The sequence below is a fragment of the Zonotrichia leucophrys genome, chromosome 1 (assembly GCF_028769735.1).
Source record: "Zonotrichia leucophrys gambelii isolate GWCS_2022_RI chromosome 1, RI_Zleu_2.0, whole genome shotgun sequence".
Taxonomy (NCBI): Eukaryota; Metazoa; Chordata; class Aves; order Passeriformes; family Passerellidae; genus Zonotrichia; species Zonotrichia leucophrys.
Genome location: NC_088169.1, coordinates 49913359 through 49926898, shown reverse-complemented (window position 1 = coordinate 49926898; position 13540 = coordinate 49913359). Strand labels below are relative to the sequence as shown.

At 44.7% G+C, this 13540-nt stretch overlaps 1 protein-coding gene across 1 annotated transcript; it reads left to right on the top strand.

Moving 5' to 3' along the window:
• The first annotated feature begins 281 nt into the window (after nucleotides 1-281).
• On the top strand, nucleotides 282-11234 carry CLN5 (CLN5 intracellular trafficking protein). The gene is made up of 5 exons (XM_064713176.1): nucleotides 282-360; nucleotides 2918-3439; nucleotides 6728-6893; nucleotides 8055-8280; nucleotides 10072-11234. The coding sequence occupies exons 2-5, from the start codon at nucleotides 3315-3317 to the stop codon at nucleotides 10581-10583; spliced, it is 1029 nt and encodes a 342-aa protein (XP_064569246.1). The 5' UTR covers nucleotides 282-360; nucleotides 2918-3314; the 3' UTR covers nucleotides 10584-11234.
• The last annotated feature ends 2306 nt before the right edge of the window (nucleotides 11235-13540 follow it).

The following is a 13540-nucleotide window of genomic DNA, read 5'->3' as shown; positions in this document are numbered from 1 at the left end:
CCTCTTAGGAATGAGCATTACAGCATAGCTCCACTGAGAGTCTGCAGAGCTGGAATCCCACTGGAATCATCTTAATGCTTGAGAAGGAGCTCTTCTTTGCGTCTTCTGCCTGGAAGGAGTTGAAGCTCTGTAGGGGGATACAGCATGAAGGTGGTATAGAATGTAATCTTATCCCCCAAACAGCTGCAGCTGAACCAATGACTAAAGATTAGGAGCAGACCTGATCTTAACAGGCCACGCCTGTAGCCAATAAGAACAGTGGTATAGAAGAGTGGATTGGTGGGATCTGAAGTTATGACTACTGCAAGGAGCAGGAAGAGTCCGTGCTTAGAGGAGCTTCCTACAAGACACATCAAGGAGGTATGAAACTCTGGCAATATGGAATCCTTGCACTATAATGATAATAGAACTCTTGATATATAAGGCAACAAAGCTCAATGCGTTTTTGGAGAAATGAGTGTAGTCTCAAGCTCTGCTGTTAGGGCTAGGATTAATGTTAGAGCTAGGGAAGCGAGCACCCTCAGGATTACAATTCCATGCTCCTTTCTGACCTGATTTACTGGCTAGCTTTTCTGGATGGATCCTGGCCCTGAATTGTCCGTAACCTCATCTCCAGTCTTGTTTCTGGCCCTGTCTTTTAGATGGATCTCAGATTCATGTTATAGGTGGTCCTTTTTCCTGGATTGTCCCTAGACTTGGCTGGGATATGATAGTCCTATTGTACTTCAGGTTCTCTGTGTTGCACCTCTTATATATATTCATAAATATATTAGTGGTTTATTTTCTGTGTTCACAGCATAACTTAGGTTGTGTGAGAAAACCAAACCAGTACCTCACTGCAAAAGTTTCCTGTGGGATGTGATGAAGTAAGATATAAAAATGCTGTTAAAAAAAAAAATCAACCCCTCCAGCATCTACATAGTGGAGATTTAATAATCCACACTGCAAGCATATGCTGAGTGAGGTCTAAGAACCTGTTTGTACTGCATTTCTAGTTTGGCTAGTGAGCAGTTATAGCACCTTCATTATGTCTTTTTACTTCCTTGCATTCTGATTTCAAAGAAGGGATAAATTAGCCTTCCTTCATTTCATAAAGCACTTCCAGAGTTACACATCTAAATCTCTAGCACTAGGAATTAGGGCTATATTCCAAACAAACACATATCTTTTTGAACAGATATAAGAGCTGGTATACTCTACTACACTCAAGCTATGAAACACACATGATTACTGGCACTCTTTATTTTCTAACAAATAATACCAGAGATTTTATAAATCAGACACAATTTTAACATGCATGAAATTAAAATGAGATATGGAAATGTAAGTATGTATTGATTATGTAAGCATGCATTAAATTAATGTATAGTGCTGAATGGCATGGATTTTAAAAATAAACACTATAGAATCAGACAGCAGGGAAGTGAGATAAGGAAATGTTCCTGAAATTAAAAGTTTTAAGTTAAAAAAAGTAAAGTTTTTCTGAACATCTTTAGTACCCCCAGCATTATTGAAACTGATATTCAGCAGCCTATCCTTCATTTTTATGAAGGAGGCAGGGTTTTCCACCTGCAGTTTTGTTTGAATATATAGCCTAGCACAGTGCTGACTAGAGAACTGATTGTTCTTTAGGGGCTCACAAGAAATGAGCAGGGATGTTTTTCTGGTTCCTGATAGTCAAAAGTCCACAGCACAGTTATTATTTACCCAGTGAGTAGCATACACCAGTGTTTTCACTCTGCATGCCAACTACTAAACTTAGCCCTCTGGACTCTGATGCCAGCATAGCCAGCTGTGAACTCTACTGAGCTGGAAAAAGCTGTGTTTTCTGCAGGGATGCTGCTGAAAAACCTGTCTTCACAGATTCTCTTAGTTCATCTGCAAGACAGAAGTTCTTATCTGCAAGATAGCTCTCACCATTACCATAAAGATGAGAGAATAAACTGCTATATGATTCCTGTAATGTAAAGTGTTACAATTTGAAAAAGCATTGTGAAATGGGTGATAGATATACAGACTTAGCTTGAAGCCCTGAAAAGTTTCAGACAAGACTTCTGGGCAGTCTGAAGAGGCTCAGGGTTACAGGGTTTATCACAGCAAAAGCCTCTCCACCATTTGGTGAGGCCTCACGTCATCATCCTGGGGCCAGGCCCAGAGGTCACCCCCTCAGTAGGTTCTGGGTGTGAGGATGGGCACTCGATGTGCCTTTTACAGAATCACTGAATCAATGAGGTTGGAAAAAACCTCTGAGATTGAACACCCCATGTCACCTACAGCATGGCACTCAGTGCCTCCTCAGTGCTGTATTCAGTCTCTGCTTAAATACCTTCAGGGACAGTAACTCCACCACCTCTCTGGGCAGTCCAATATCCAAATACCATTTCTGTCAAGAAAATTCTTCTTGATGTCCAACCTAAATCTCCCCTGGTGCTGCTTAAAACTATGTCCTCTCATCTTGTCACTGATTACCTGGGGCAAGAGACCAACCCTGGCCTACAACTTCCTTTCAGGGAGCTGTAGAAAATGATAAGGTTTGTATGAAAGACATTCTGTGCTGTTCTTGTGAGCCAGCAAAGGCCTCCTAGAGATAAAGGAAAGCCCTGTATCTCTCCTGAGGAAGACACCAAGGTTGTCACCATGGCAAGGTGATGAAGGAGAGAAAGTTAAAAGATACAGACTCTAGCTGGCTCACAGAATGACGTGGCTCCTTGGTCACTTACTGAGAACTTTGTTTCTTTCTTATAACCAATGGGCAGTGAATGTGTCTGTTAAATAAATGTAAATATCTTGAAAAAGTATAAGAGCAACATGTTGCTATAATAAATCTCTCTTGCACCCTTCTGATGGAGTTGTGGTACTTTGTGCTGTGTCTTGCTTTATAGCTACAAGGTTCCCCATGAACCTCCTTTACTTTTAGGCGAACTGCCCCCAGTTCCCTCAGCTGCTCCTCGTAGGACTTGCGCTCCAGACCCTCCACCAGCCTTGGCGCGTCTCCAAAGCAATGCGTGAAACGACAACGTTCAGAGGATCCCTGCCCCATCTGAACGACAGCGACGTGGAGTTCCTTGGACCTCCAGAAAATTCAGTCGCAGTTCGGCCGGGTGACGTTTCTCAGGGATGATTCTGCACCTGGCTGGCTTCCCTCGGCAGGAGGAGGGAAAAGCCGCCCCGCTCGGCCAGGCCCTGCCCGTAGCCCGGGCTCGGCGGGCACCGCCGGCCTCCCCGGCCCCGTGGGCGGGCGCGGGGGCGGCCCCTTCCCGCCCGGCCTCCTCCGGCCCCGCCGCTTCCCCGGCAGCTCCGGGCCCGGCTCCGCCATGGGCGCCGCTCGCTGCTCCCGGCTGCTGCTGCCGCCGCTGCTGCTGCTGCTCCTGGCGCCGTGGGGCCTGCATGTGTCGGGGGAGCCCCGCTCGGCGCGGCGCCGCTGGCCGGTGCCCTACAGGTGAGTGCCGCCCCCGGGCCTCGGCCGCGCCGCGCTGCTCCTGCCTCTCTGTGCCTTAGCCTGAGAGGCCATGGGAAGCTTCCCCTTTCTGATCTCGGGGTGGTGATCACTGACACGGTGTTTGGCGTGGGAGCCGTGGTGCCATGCCAGGCCGAGCTGTGCTTGGTCTCTGCAGCGGGGGGTATTGGTTCCCCGGGAATGACTGCCCGCTTTAAACACGCGCCTTAATGCCCACAGAAAAGGTTACGGTGAGGAATTCGGAGTACGGGGTATTTTTTCTTTTTAAATTTAACTTAACGTCATGCTTCGTGACAAATGAAACGGTACAAAATCCCATTCGCTGGTCCAGAGCTGCCTGACCTCCAGAATTCCTGCTGGTGTCGGGGACAACAGGAGACTGCACGTTGTGTTGAGCAAATAGCGATAGATTTGGCCGTGCCGAGGAAATGAGCCCCTCCAGGAGAAGCACTACGTTGGATTGTGTATTTTGTGCGGGTTTGCTGTTTGTAAAGGGAGTAGTTATCAATGTTTAACTGCAGCTAAATAATGCACACCTGAAATTTTGAGAGCTTGTTGTGCAATTCCCAGCAGTTAAATTTGTGTCAGGTGATGCCTGAAGGAGCTGGTCTTGCAGTCAGGAGTTGTTGGGATTTTCCAGCAAGTTCAGGAATTGCAGGGCTGGGCCTTGGGATGGTCAGATTTGGAGAACAATCCTGTTGGTGTGAGATGCTCAGAAATGTGGGGTTTCAGTGTTTCTTAACATGCTTGTTGCCTTCTTGTCACATGCAGTGCAAGGGGTAATTGAAAATATAAGGTGTGCACACTAGAAATGGGACTTAAATGTGTGGTTGGCCTAAGTTTTTGTTTTCTGTGTGTTTTGTTCAGACATACTCGTTAGGGTTTCCCTTCTTTTTCTTTTCTGCCCCTCCCCCCGGGTAACCAGACAAGATCTGGACAAGTTGTGCATGCCAGTTTGTCATGGTATCAGGAATATAGGAGTGTTGTTTTAAGGGAAATACAGGAACGACTCTAAAGGAACTTGGAACAGGAAGACTTGTTACAGTGAGTTGATCCTGGCTGGATGCCAGGTGCCCACCAAAGTCACTCCATTATTCCCCTCCACAAGTGGACAGAGGAAGGAAAACACAAAGCAAGGTACCGTGAGGTTAACCATGAGTTAAGGACAGGGAGAGATCACTAACCAAATACCATCACAAGGCAAAACACACTCAGCTTTGGGATATTAATTGGATGTATTGCTAACAAAATAAGAGCAGAATAAATTAAAATAAGAAGTAGAATAAATCTTAAAAATACCTTTTCCCCAACCCTCTCTCCTTCCCAGTTTCTGCCTCCTTCCCCTAGTGCTGCAGGGAGATGGGGAATGAGGGTCAGGATCATTTCATCAGATGCTATTCCTGCAGGGAGAGGAGTCCTTCCCCTACTCCAGTGTGCGGTCCCCTCCACAGGAGACAGTTTTCCATGAAGTTCTCCAGCCCGAGTCCCTCCCACAGGCAGCAGTTCTTCATTACCTGCTCCAGCAGGGGTCACTCTTCCATGTAATCCTTCAGGCACCGTCTGCTCCAACGCGGGTCCCCCAGAAGGTCACAAGTCCTTCCAGGAAGCCTGCTCCAGCATGGGCTCCTCTCTCCATAGGTCTGCAGCCTGCTCTGTGGGGTCAAAGCGTCCTTTAAGGGATCCACCTGCCCCAATGTGGGTTTGTTCCACAGGCTGCAGGGGAATCTCAGCTCCAGCTCTTGGAGGGAGCAGCTCCTGCTCCTCCTTCTTCACTGACTGTGGCATCTGCAGGGCTGTGCCTCATACGTATTCTAAGCCTGCTCTTCTCTGGCCACAATTACAGCAGTGCATTAACTTTTTTTTACTTCTTAAATTTATTATCACAAAGGTCTTGCTGTCATTTCTGATTGTCTCAGCCCTGCCCAGTGTAGGGTCCATCCTGGAGCTGGCTTTGCCTGACATGGAGCAACCTTCTGGTGGCTTCTCACAGAAACCACCCCTGTAGCCACCCGGCTTCCAAAACCCGGCTGCACACTCCCCCCTACACTTGTCAAAAAGGTTCTTTGCTGTTTGAATATAGTGTGATAAGGAAGTGGATTGGGTCTTCAGTTTTTGAGGTGTGATAGGAATGAAATAGAAACAACAATTCCTGTCTGGTTTATCTCGGCTGTTTGAGGGGCCTGGAAGGCCCGGAGGTGGCTTTGGGGCAGCCCGCGTATCGAAAGACGAGAAGAGGCTTCAGTTCTTCTTTCTGGTTTTATGTTTATTAATTGTTTATCTAAAAGATGTTCTTTCAGCCGAACAAAGATCCGCACAGCAGTCAGCCATGGACACACTGTGCCGTCCCCCTGACCGCCACGTATCTTTATACTCCTTGTTACGTATACAATATTTATCATTTTTCCTCAATACCATCTATTCTTATAGCTCGGTGTACTCTTAGTAATAACCAATCTAAAGGTGCCACCGTGGCCAAAGAAGATGGAGGAGAGGAGGAAGAAGAAGGAGGGTAGGACACACCCCAATTCCTCCATCTTACTCCTTTAAACCCCCCTGTACATAAATCTTAAACCCTGTTTCTCACCCTCTAATTAGCTAATCTTTCCACCCTTCACCCCGGTGAGGCCCTCTTATCTTCATAAAGGTGTCGTCTCCCGTGTAGGGTCAAAGTCCTGCCACCAGACACTTCTGGCAACATTCCAGGACTCCCGGGCCCCCCAAGGGTGGTCTCGGGGGCCCTGCATCCCAGGACTCAAATCCTGGGATCCCACAAATTCCAACAATGTTCTTAGACCTCTTTATCTAAATTAGCATAGAGGGATTAATTATTCTTCTGGACTTTGCACCATTGTAGAGTCAAAACAGCTGCTCTGGGGACCTCTTACTATAGAATAGCAAGAACAAATTAGTCAATCCCTATGTAAATAAATTGCCAGGAGAATGTTTTTGAGGCAGATCTCAAACTATCCTTTTGAGGCAGATCTCCAAACTATCTCTGATCTGGTGAGTATGTCACCCTTTGTAATCCACATTATTTCCACTCCTTCACGATCAGTACAATACGACTTCCATTTGTGAGCCTGAAGTCCTGTTTCTGTAGATGTGCACCCCAGCAGCCTTATGAACTGGAGTACTCCAAGTGTTGCAGTGTCTGGGTCACAGAATGTGTCTTGTGGGGTGCTGGACACGTAAGCTGTCCCCCTTAGGAAGCTGTTAGTCTAGCTGCAAAGCTGTGCTTGTCATTCCGTGTGCCTCTCTTTCTCAACGCAGGCGCTTTGATTTCCGTCCCAAGACCGATCCTTACTGCCAAGCTCGCTACACCTTCTGTCCCACTGGCTCTGCCATCCCGCTTATGAAGGAAGAGGATGTCATTGAGGTGTATCGACTACAGGCTCCAGTGTGGGAGTTCAAGTACGGGGACCTGCTAGGACATTTGGTAAGGTGACGTTTTTAACAAAGTTAGAGTGACAAATTCAGCTGAATTTAATAGCAGGTGTTAAGAGTGGGAGCTGTGAGGTTGGGCTAGGCTTGTATGGAAGAATATTAGAGCACACAATTAGGGCTGAGCTATCTGTAGGGCAGATATTTAAAGAACACTGAGTTTCAAACAAAATGTACAGGATTCAGCTCAGCTAAAGACAAGAGCAGCGTCATTGGTGGGTTTGAACACGTTCCCCTCTGTAGCTGCATAAGTGCTTTGTATACACACACCATTAAGTCTTGGATGTCTTTTTTTCTGTGCTATCATCACATCAAGAAAATACTTTTATTTGTCCCTTTATATCAGGTAAAATAGTTGGTTAGTGTATTAATTTTTCTCTTGTTAAAAACTCACATGTTTGCTTGGACATTAGTATCTGTCAGGAGCAGACAGCCAGCTGGTCAGAATGGTGGATCATGAGAAGTTGGTTGCTTTTACAGTTCTTTCTTGAGTGTTATGATGAGTATGGAATTGAAGTCTCCATTCATGGAATCATGCAAACATGAAGTGTCAACTTTAGTAATATTTATAGTTATAGCAGTAGCAAAATTAATCTTCAAAGCATGATTCCTAATTAGTAAAGAAATGTTAGTAAATCAAAACCAAGCACAAAGAGTTAAAAATGGAAATAGATTCAAATATTGTTATCTCAATTGTTAACTAAGTTTGGATTTATGTTTTTACTGTACAGCTTTTAAATGAAGTGTTTATCTCATTAGTTTTAAAGCATTTATTAGAAAGATCTGGTTTTGGTAACTTGGTTCTGCTCTTTATTTCTCTGAAGCCCCCATGAAGTTAAGGATTCAAAAGACGGCTTGAGTCTTGATGATTAGCTCCCACTGAGTATCTTCTTCCAAATGACAGAATTTACAATGGATGGATAGACAACCACTGAGACAGCATGATGCTCTGAATAGTAGTGTGTGTGTCATGCAATCTGGTGTGTTGTGCTTCAGTGTTACAGAATTCAAGATGTTATAGGAACTCCCTCCCCTCTTCTCACCCTGTTACAGAACAGCTCCTGAGCATCTTACCTTTTGTACAGGTCAAGCTGAAGTTGTTATGAAATCAATGTTTTGGTAGTTTGGTTCTTTGTGTTTTTTTTTTATTTTCCAGAAAATTATGCATGATGCTGTGGGTTTCAAGAGCTCTCTAACAGGCAAAAACTACACAATGGAGTGGTATGAGCTCTTCCAGCTTGGGAACTGCACATTTCCACACCTGCGGCCTGGCATGGACGCACCGTTCTGGTGTAACCAGGGAGCTGCCTGCTTTTATGAAGGAATAGATGATGCACACTGGAAGGCAAATGGAACTTTAGTTCTTGTGACCACAATATCAGGTACATTTTAGATGCTTTGGATAATGTTACTACAAAATATAGAGTCAGCCTTGACTTCTGTAAAGCTGTATCTTTTAATTTATGTTCTGTAGGTTATTTGCAGCATTAGTCAATGATGCTAATTTCAGACATTATGTTGAATACAGAAAGTGGCATGAGGCTGCTGCCTTTTCAACAATTCACACTGAAGAGTTGTTAAGTGAGAGTCATTTGGTGTTGCTGTACAAAAACACTTGAGTCTCTTGAGTGTAAAAATAGCAAAACAGCTTAAACAGAGTCATTATGGACTCCTTTCACATGGCTTCACCAAAACAAAATCTTCTATTGTGAAGTGGCAGATGACTGCTGAGATGGAAAAACTGTTGAAAACATGTTCATTATTGAGCAAACAATAAGGCATATTTAGAAACAGTCTCAAAGATATAAAAATATTAATCTCTATTTCCGTCCCCCTCATTATGTGTCCTAAAAACTGTGAAAATGTCCCCAGTAATAGGTCTCTGTCATATGTTGTAGAACAAACCTAGGCCTTACACTTCAAAATACATAGGTGATCACCAGAGGAGTTTCCTGCTGTATACTGATCACTGCAGTCCTAAAATAAAAAGGTCATTCCCATAAATCTGATTGATTGCTCTAGCAGTAGAGTGAATGACTTACAAAGTTCACTGAGGAAACTTTGGAGAGTTACATTTTGGGTGATGAAAAGTGCTTAGTTTCTGAAGTTGGTGCAGGGTGCAAGACAGTGGAGAGTCAGCTTACAGCTCTTGTGATGTGGTGCTTTGTGTGTGCCCACTTCCACCCTTAGCAGCTTTGCTGGCCTCAGTCTCTGCATCATCTATACAGTGCTGCAAAGAAATTCTAGGCAGTTCTTCAAACAAGGAAGTAACGTGGAGCTGCTTTCCTGTGAGTTTGTAGTTCATGACTGAAGTATTTGATGCCTGATACAGTTGGATTCTTTTGTGTGAATACCAAGTTAAAGTTTTTCAAACAGCTAGGAAACTTGTCATGTTTCCTCTCTCTGTGGATTATTGGATGCCCAAGGAAGGTGAGGCTATACTGGTGCCTCATAGAGGCATAGCTACAGTCTTCCTCACCTTTCTTGCTTTCCATTTCCATGAAACTTTGAAGTAAGTAGCATTTCTGAGAGCTTTCAGTTGTCTGAATTTCACAATAACTGTCAGATTTCTAGTCAAAGAGAGTGAGTGGATGCAAGCACAGATGAACAGCATCATGAGCTGAACTTGCTCCCTTCAGAGAGCTGGCAAAAAGCATCCCATCTTAGTTGTCTTACATCCCACCTATAATTTGGCTCAATTCAGCTTTGCCAGCTGTGCTAAATCAGCAGGGTGTCTCAGTCTGTGTCTCTTTTGTGAAGAAACATGAAAATATCTGCTCTGAATTTTTGAATTTAATTAAAACTTGAAGTGCAGAAATGTCTATTGGTCTGGTGAGCATTTTTCCAGCATCTCTTGTAGACTGTACTACCTCTGCCCTGTTTGTCTGCATGGATAATGCAAAATGAGAAGTGTCACAGTTCTCAGGTGTTTGAATGTTCTGGCATAGTTACAGGAAGAAGAGGAATTACAGTTTAAATAACCTGCATGTAAATGTAGTTTATTCAGTGGATTTTCCCTTGCCCCTCTTACCTAAGCCTTGTGTCTCTGTATGGTGAGGTAGTGAAGGTAAACTTTTGCAGTGGAGGCAGGTGAACCTTTTAACAGATGGAAAATATTTTGAATCCTGCATTTGTTACCTGATGTCTGCAATAGTTACTTTTATCTCTTACAGGAACCATGTTTAATGAAATGGCCCAATGGGTAAAATACGACAATGAGACTGGCATTTACTACGAGACCTGGACAGTTCAAGCAAGTCCTGACAAAAAGTCAACAGTGTGGTTTGACTCTTATGAGTGCTCCAAGTTTATACTGAGAACCTACCAGAAGCTAGCTGACTTGGGAGCTGTATTTAAGAAGATACAAACAAACTACACCAGCATAATTTTATTCAGTGGAGAACCTATTTATCTGGGGAATGAAACATCTATTTTTGGACCACAAGGAAACAAGACACTGGCAGCAGCTATAAGAGACTTTTACAATCCATTCAAACCTCATCAGAGTGTCAGAGAGTTTTTCGTGGATCTTTTCAGAATAATTGATCGTGTTATCTTGAATCATCAGTTTTACCTCTTCTACAACTTGGAATACTGGTTTTTACCTATGAAGTCCCCTTATCTCAAAATAATTTATGAAGAGGTCCCTTTGCCTGTTGGCAGCAAAGCATCCTCTGGTATATGACTGTCTACTGAAGAACAAAACTTGCCTTTATGGCAAAATATTCTTAAGGATTTTGGAGCTCTACCATGATGATGTGAAAGGGTTGTATGTTTCACTGCTGACTGTAAAAATTGTATTGGGAAGGCTTTGCTGTACCAGGTGAAAGACTCTGCATTTTTTTCTTACATCCTGTATAATACATTCATGAATGCTTCAGCATCTCTGATCTGGCCAGCTTCTGTGTAAGCATGGCCCCTGCTGCCCGAGGGGAGACTGCAGTGGCTCCTCTGGCTGAGCTCTGCAGTGCCAGAGGGGGAATGGGGGGGCAGCTGCCTGCTCTGGGCTCAGGGACTCTGCATGCATGGCCACAGGGCAGCAGATGGCACCTGGCCACTGGCAGAGGGGGGACACAAGTTACAAGGACTAACTCACTCAGCATGAGTGTCTGGATGTGTCCAGTTCCTTCAACATGTGCCTTACACTGCTGTTACTGTAGTTCTCTGGTTTGTTCAGCTGGGGCCTGGGGCAGTGAATGTACTGGAGGGTGGGCATGGGTGATGCTTTTTCACCACTCTGCTTCCTTCAGCTGCACTGTAAACACCATTCAGCTGACTCTTCTTCAGTTTCATGTGTGTTCTATGCCACAGATAAAAGCCAAACTGCCTGCCTTGATGTTGACTCATGCATAATTGCAGTGTTCTACCAGTCTACTGTCTTGAAGTCTACTTGAGGCTTCAGTTGGTCAGTTTTGTAGAACTTGTGTATATTCCTTTCAAATTTTTTTTAAAAGCACAGAAATCTTAATATGAAAGACATAATGACAGCTTGTGGGGCATCAACATCGGAGTTAAAAATCCATGCTTGTCACAGAGCTGCCTCTAAAATGTGACTGCAGCCTCTTGCTGGCAGTGATGTTTGCAGTAGTGGTGCTGTGCCAGCTGTGCTGTCCTTGAGTGCCAGGCTCAGCTTAGAGCACTTTGGCAACTACTTAGTTCCCTTTAAACCCAAGGGACCAAAGCCAGATGAACACTGGCTTTCTGCAAACTACTGAGGTGCCTGCACACTGAAAAACCACAGCTGCAGCAATGTAGTCATCTCCAAGTGTTCACTGCTCACTTGGGATGCTTTTTTTAAAGTAGCTGTGGGATGAATTGTGCTCCTGCAGAGGTTATTGCTGCCTTGTGGCCAAGCAGGAACACAGGAACGAAACTCTGCAGTTTCATTTGGTGTAAGCCAAGCTAATACCCTGCTGCAGCCGGAGAGGAGACTACACAGTGCTTGGATTCAAATAATAAAAATGGCAGAAAATTACCCTTGTATTCAGAAAGTCACTACAATTAATTAGTTGAATTGCATTATCATGTAATGGGATGAGCATGAGAGGTAATGGGAGAATGAGCACACCTCTCTTCAAGCTGCTACTTCCACTGGTAGGTGAATCTTCATCTTTTACCACAGACTGAAAGACTTGAGTCTTTTTAGCCAAAGTCACAGGCCCTTGTGACTGAGCTCAGCTTTGGATTAAGACACTCATGGTTTCATCCCAGCCAGCAATAGAGCAGCACCTAGCACCACCAGGAAGGTAATCCAGGAGGCTCTAGGGAAGTCAGAGGGGCTGCAGCAAGCCCATCTACAGTAGTTACATTCTCACTGATGCATGTTTTTATGTCTCTGAAACCCTCAATGTGGTTAAACCCACTTTTGTCTTCCCAGGAAAAAGCTTCACCATCACAAACCACTGTTCAAAGCTCTGAAGGGGAAACAGGATCACAGAACCAGGCTTGCACATCAACTGCCAGTGATGTGGGGATTCCTCCATGCAGTCACATGTGTCTGTTTCACACTTTGAACACTATCCTCACTTTAAAGGTACTAATTGCCAATGCAGGAGCTGCCCTTTCTATAACACACATGAGTTCCTTCTGAGGCCAGTATTTATGAGAGAGCTCTCACTTTCTTGGCTTCTTTCAGCTGGGGGGGGGTTTGTGTGTTAATTAATTGGTCAGACTGAATGCACAGCTGGGTGGGAATAAACTCCACCAGTACAAACTGCAGTCCTGAAGGAGGTGCTGCTGTTGCAGTTAAACTGGAATGACTGCACTGGAATGAGCTGTAATTGTTGAGTGTAGTGTTCTATTGTAGGTAGAATCCACAATCCTTGAGTTAGGCCTACAGAGTTAGATCCGAAAAAAATAGAGATGATAAATAGGCCAATTCTGCAAAGTTTAGACAAGCCCAGAATAGATCCATAAAAATGACACTTTTAAAACTTAAAAAGGAAGCATTGGATGTCACAACTTTTGTGCACCTGACCATCTGTTTGTGACTGAAAACCACCTATTCACCTCAAACACTTAAGGACGGCCTGAAAGTCACACAGGAAGCAGGAGGTAGGATCTCACCTCATTTCACTCACAGCCAGGTTCTCTTAGCACCTGCCCAACAGTAGGAACCAGGGCGCTGTCCAGACTGCCAGGCTCAAGGATAAGCCTGGCGTTGTGTCACTGTCACTCAGTCTTTTACCACACTTTGAATACAGCACTTGTTCATCACTTCAGACTCTGCTTGGTTCTGCTCCCTGCTCTGATGCACATTGCACTTGAGGGCAAAAATATACAATCATTCTGTGCTACATGATTTCCAAGTACGCACTCTGGTCTTGTGCAAAACTGCTGCAGTGCCACACCTGTGGGCTGCTCAGGGTTGTCAGCCACACTTCATTCCATGAGGGTTCTCCAGCAAAGCAGATCCTGGCTCATCATCCATCAAGTTCAAATGGAGTGTGCTGCTCCTGTTTCTCAAAGCACCGTGCAATGAAGGTCACTGGTACCGATGCTCTCTGCCCTCTCCCTCACAAACCCTCCCCTAGACATCCTGGATTAGGAGACCTGCTGCCTTCAGTATCTTAACTTGTAACCACTTGGATTCAGAGGTAAGATTTGTCACTGCACACATTAACTCCTACCCAAAACTGGACA

Coding starts and splice junctions, on each gene's coding strand:
- CLN5 (XM_064713176.1), top strand. CDS start 3,315: ATGGGCGCCGCTCGCTGCTCCCGGCTGCTGCTGCCGCCGCTGCTGCTG. Junction 6,894..8,054: donor GGGACCTGCTAGGACATTTG/GTAAGGTGACGT, acceptor TTTATTTTCCAG/AAAATTATGCATGATGCTGT. Junction 8,281..10,071: donor TCTTGTGACCACAATATCAG/GTACATTTTAGA, acceptor TATCTCTTACAG/GAACCATGTTTAATGAAATG.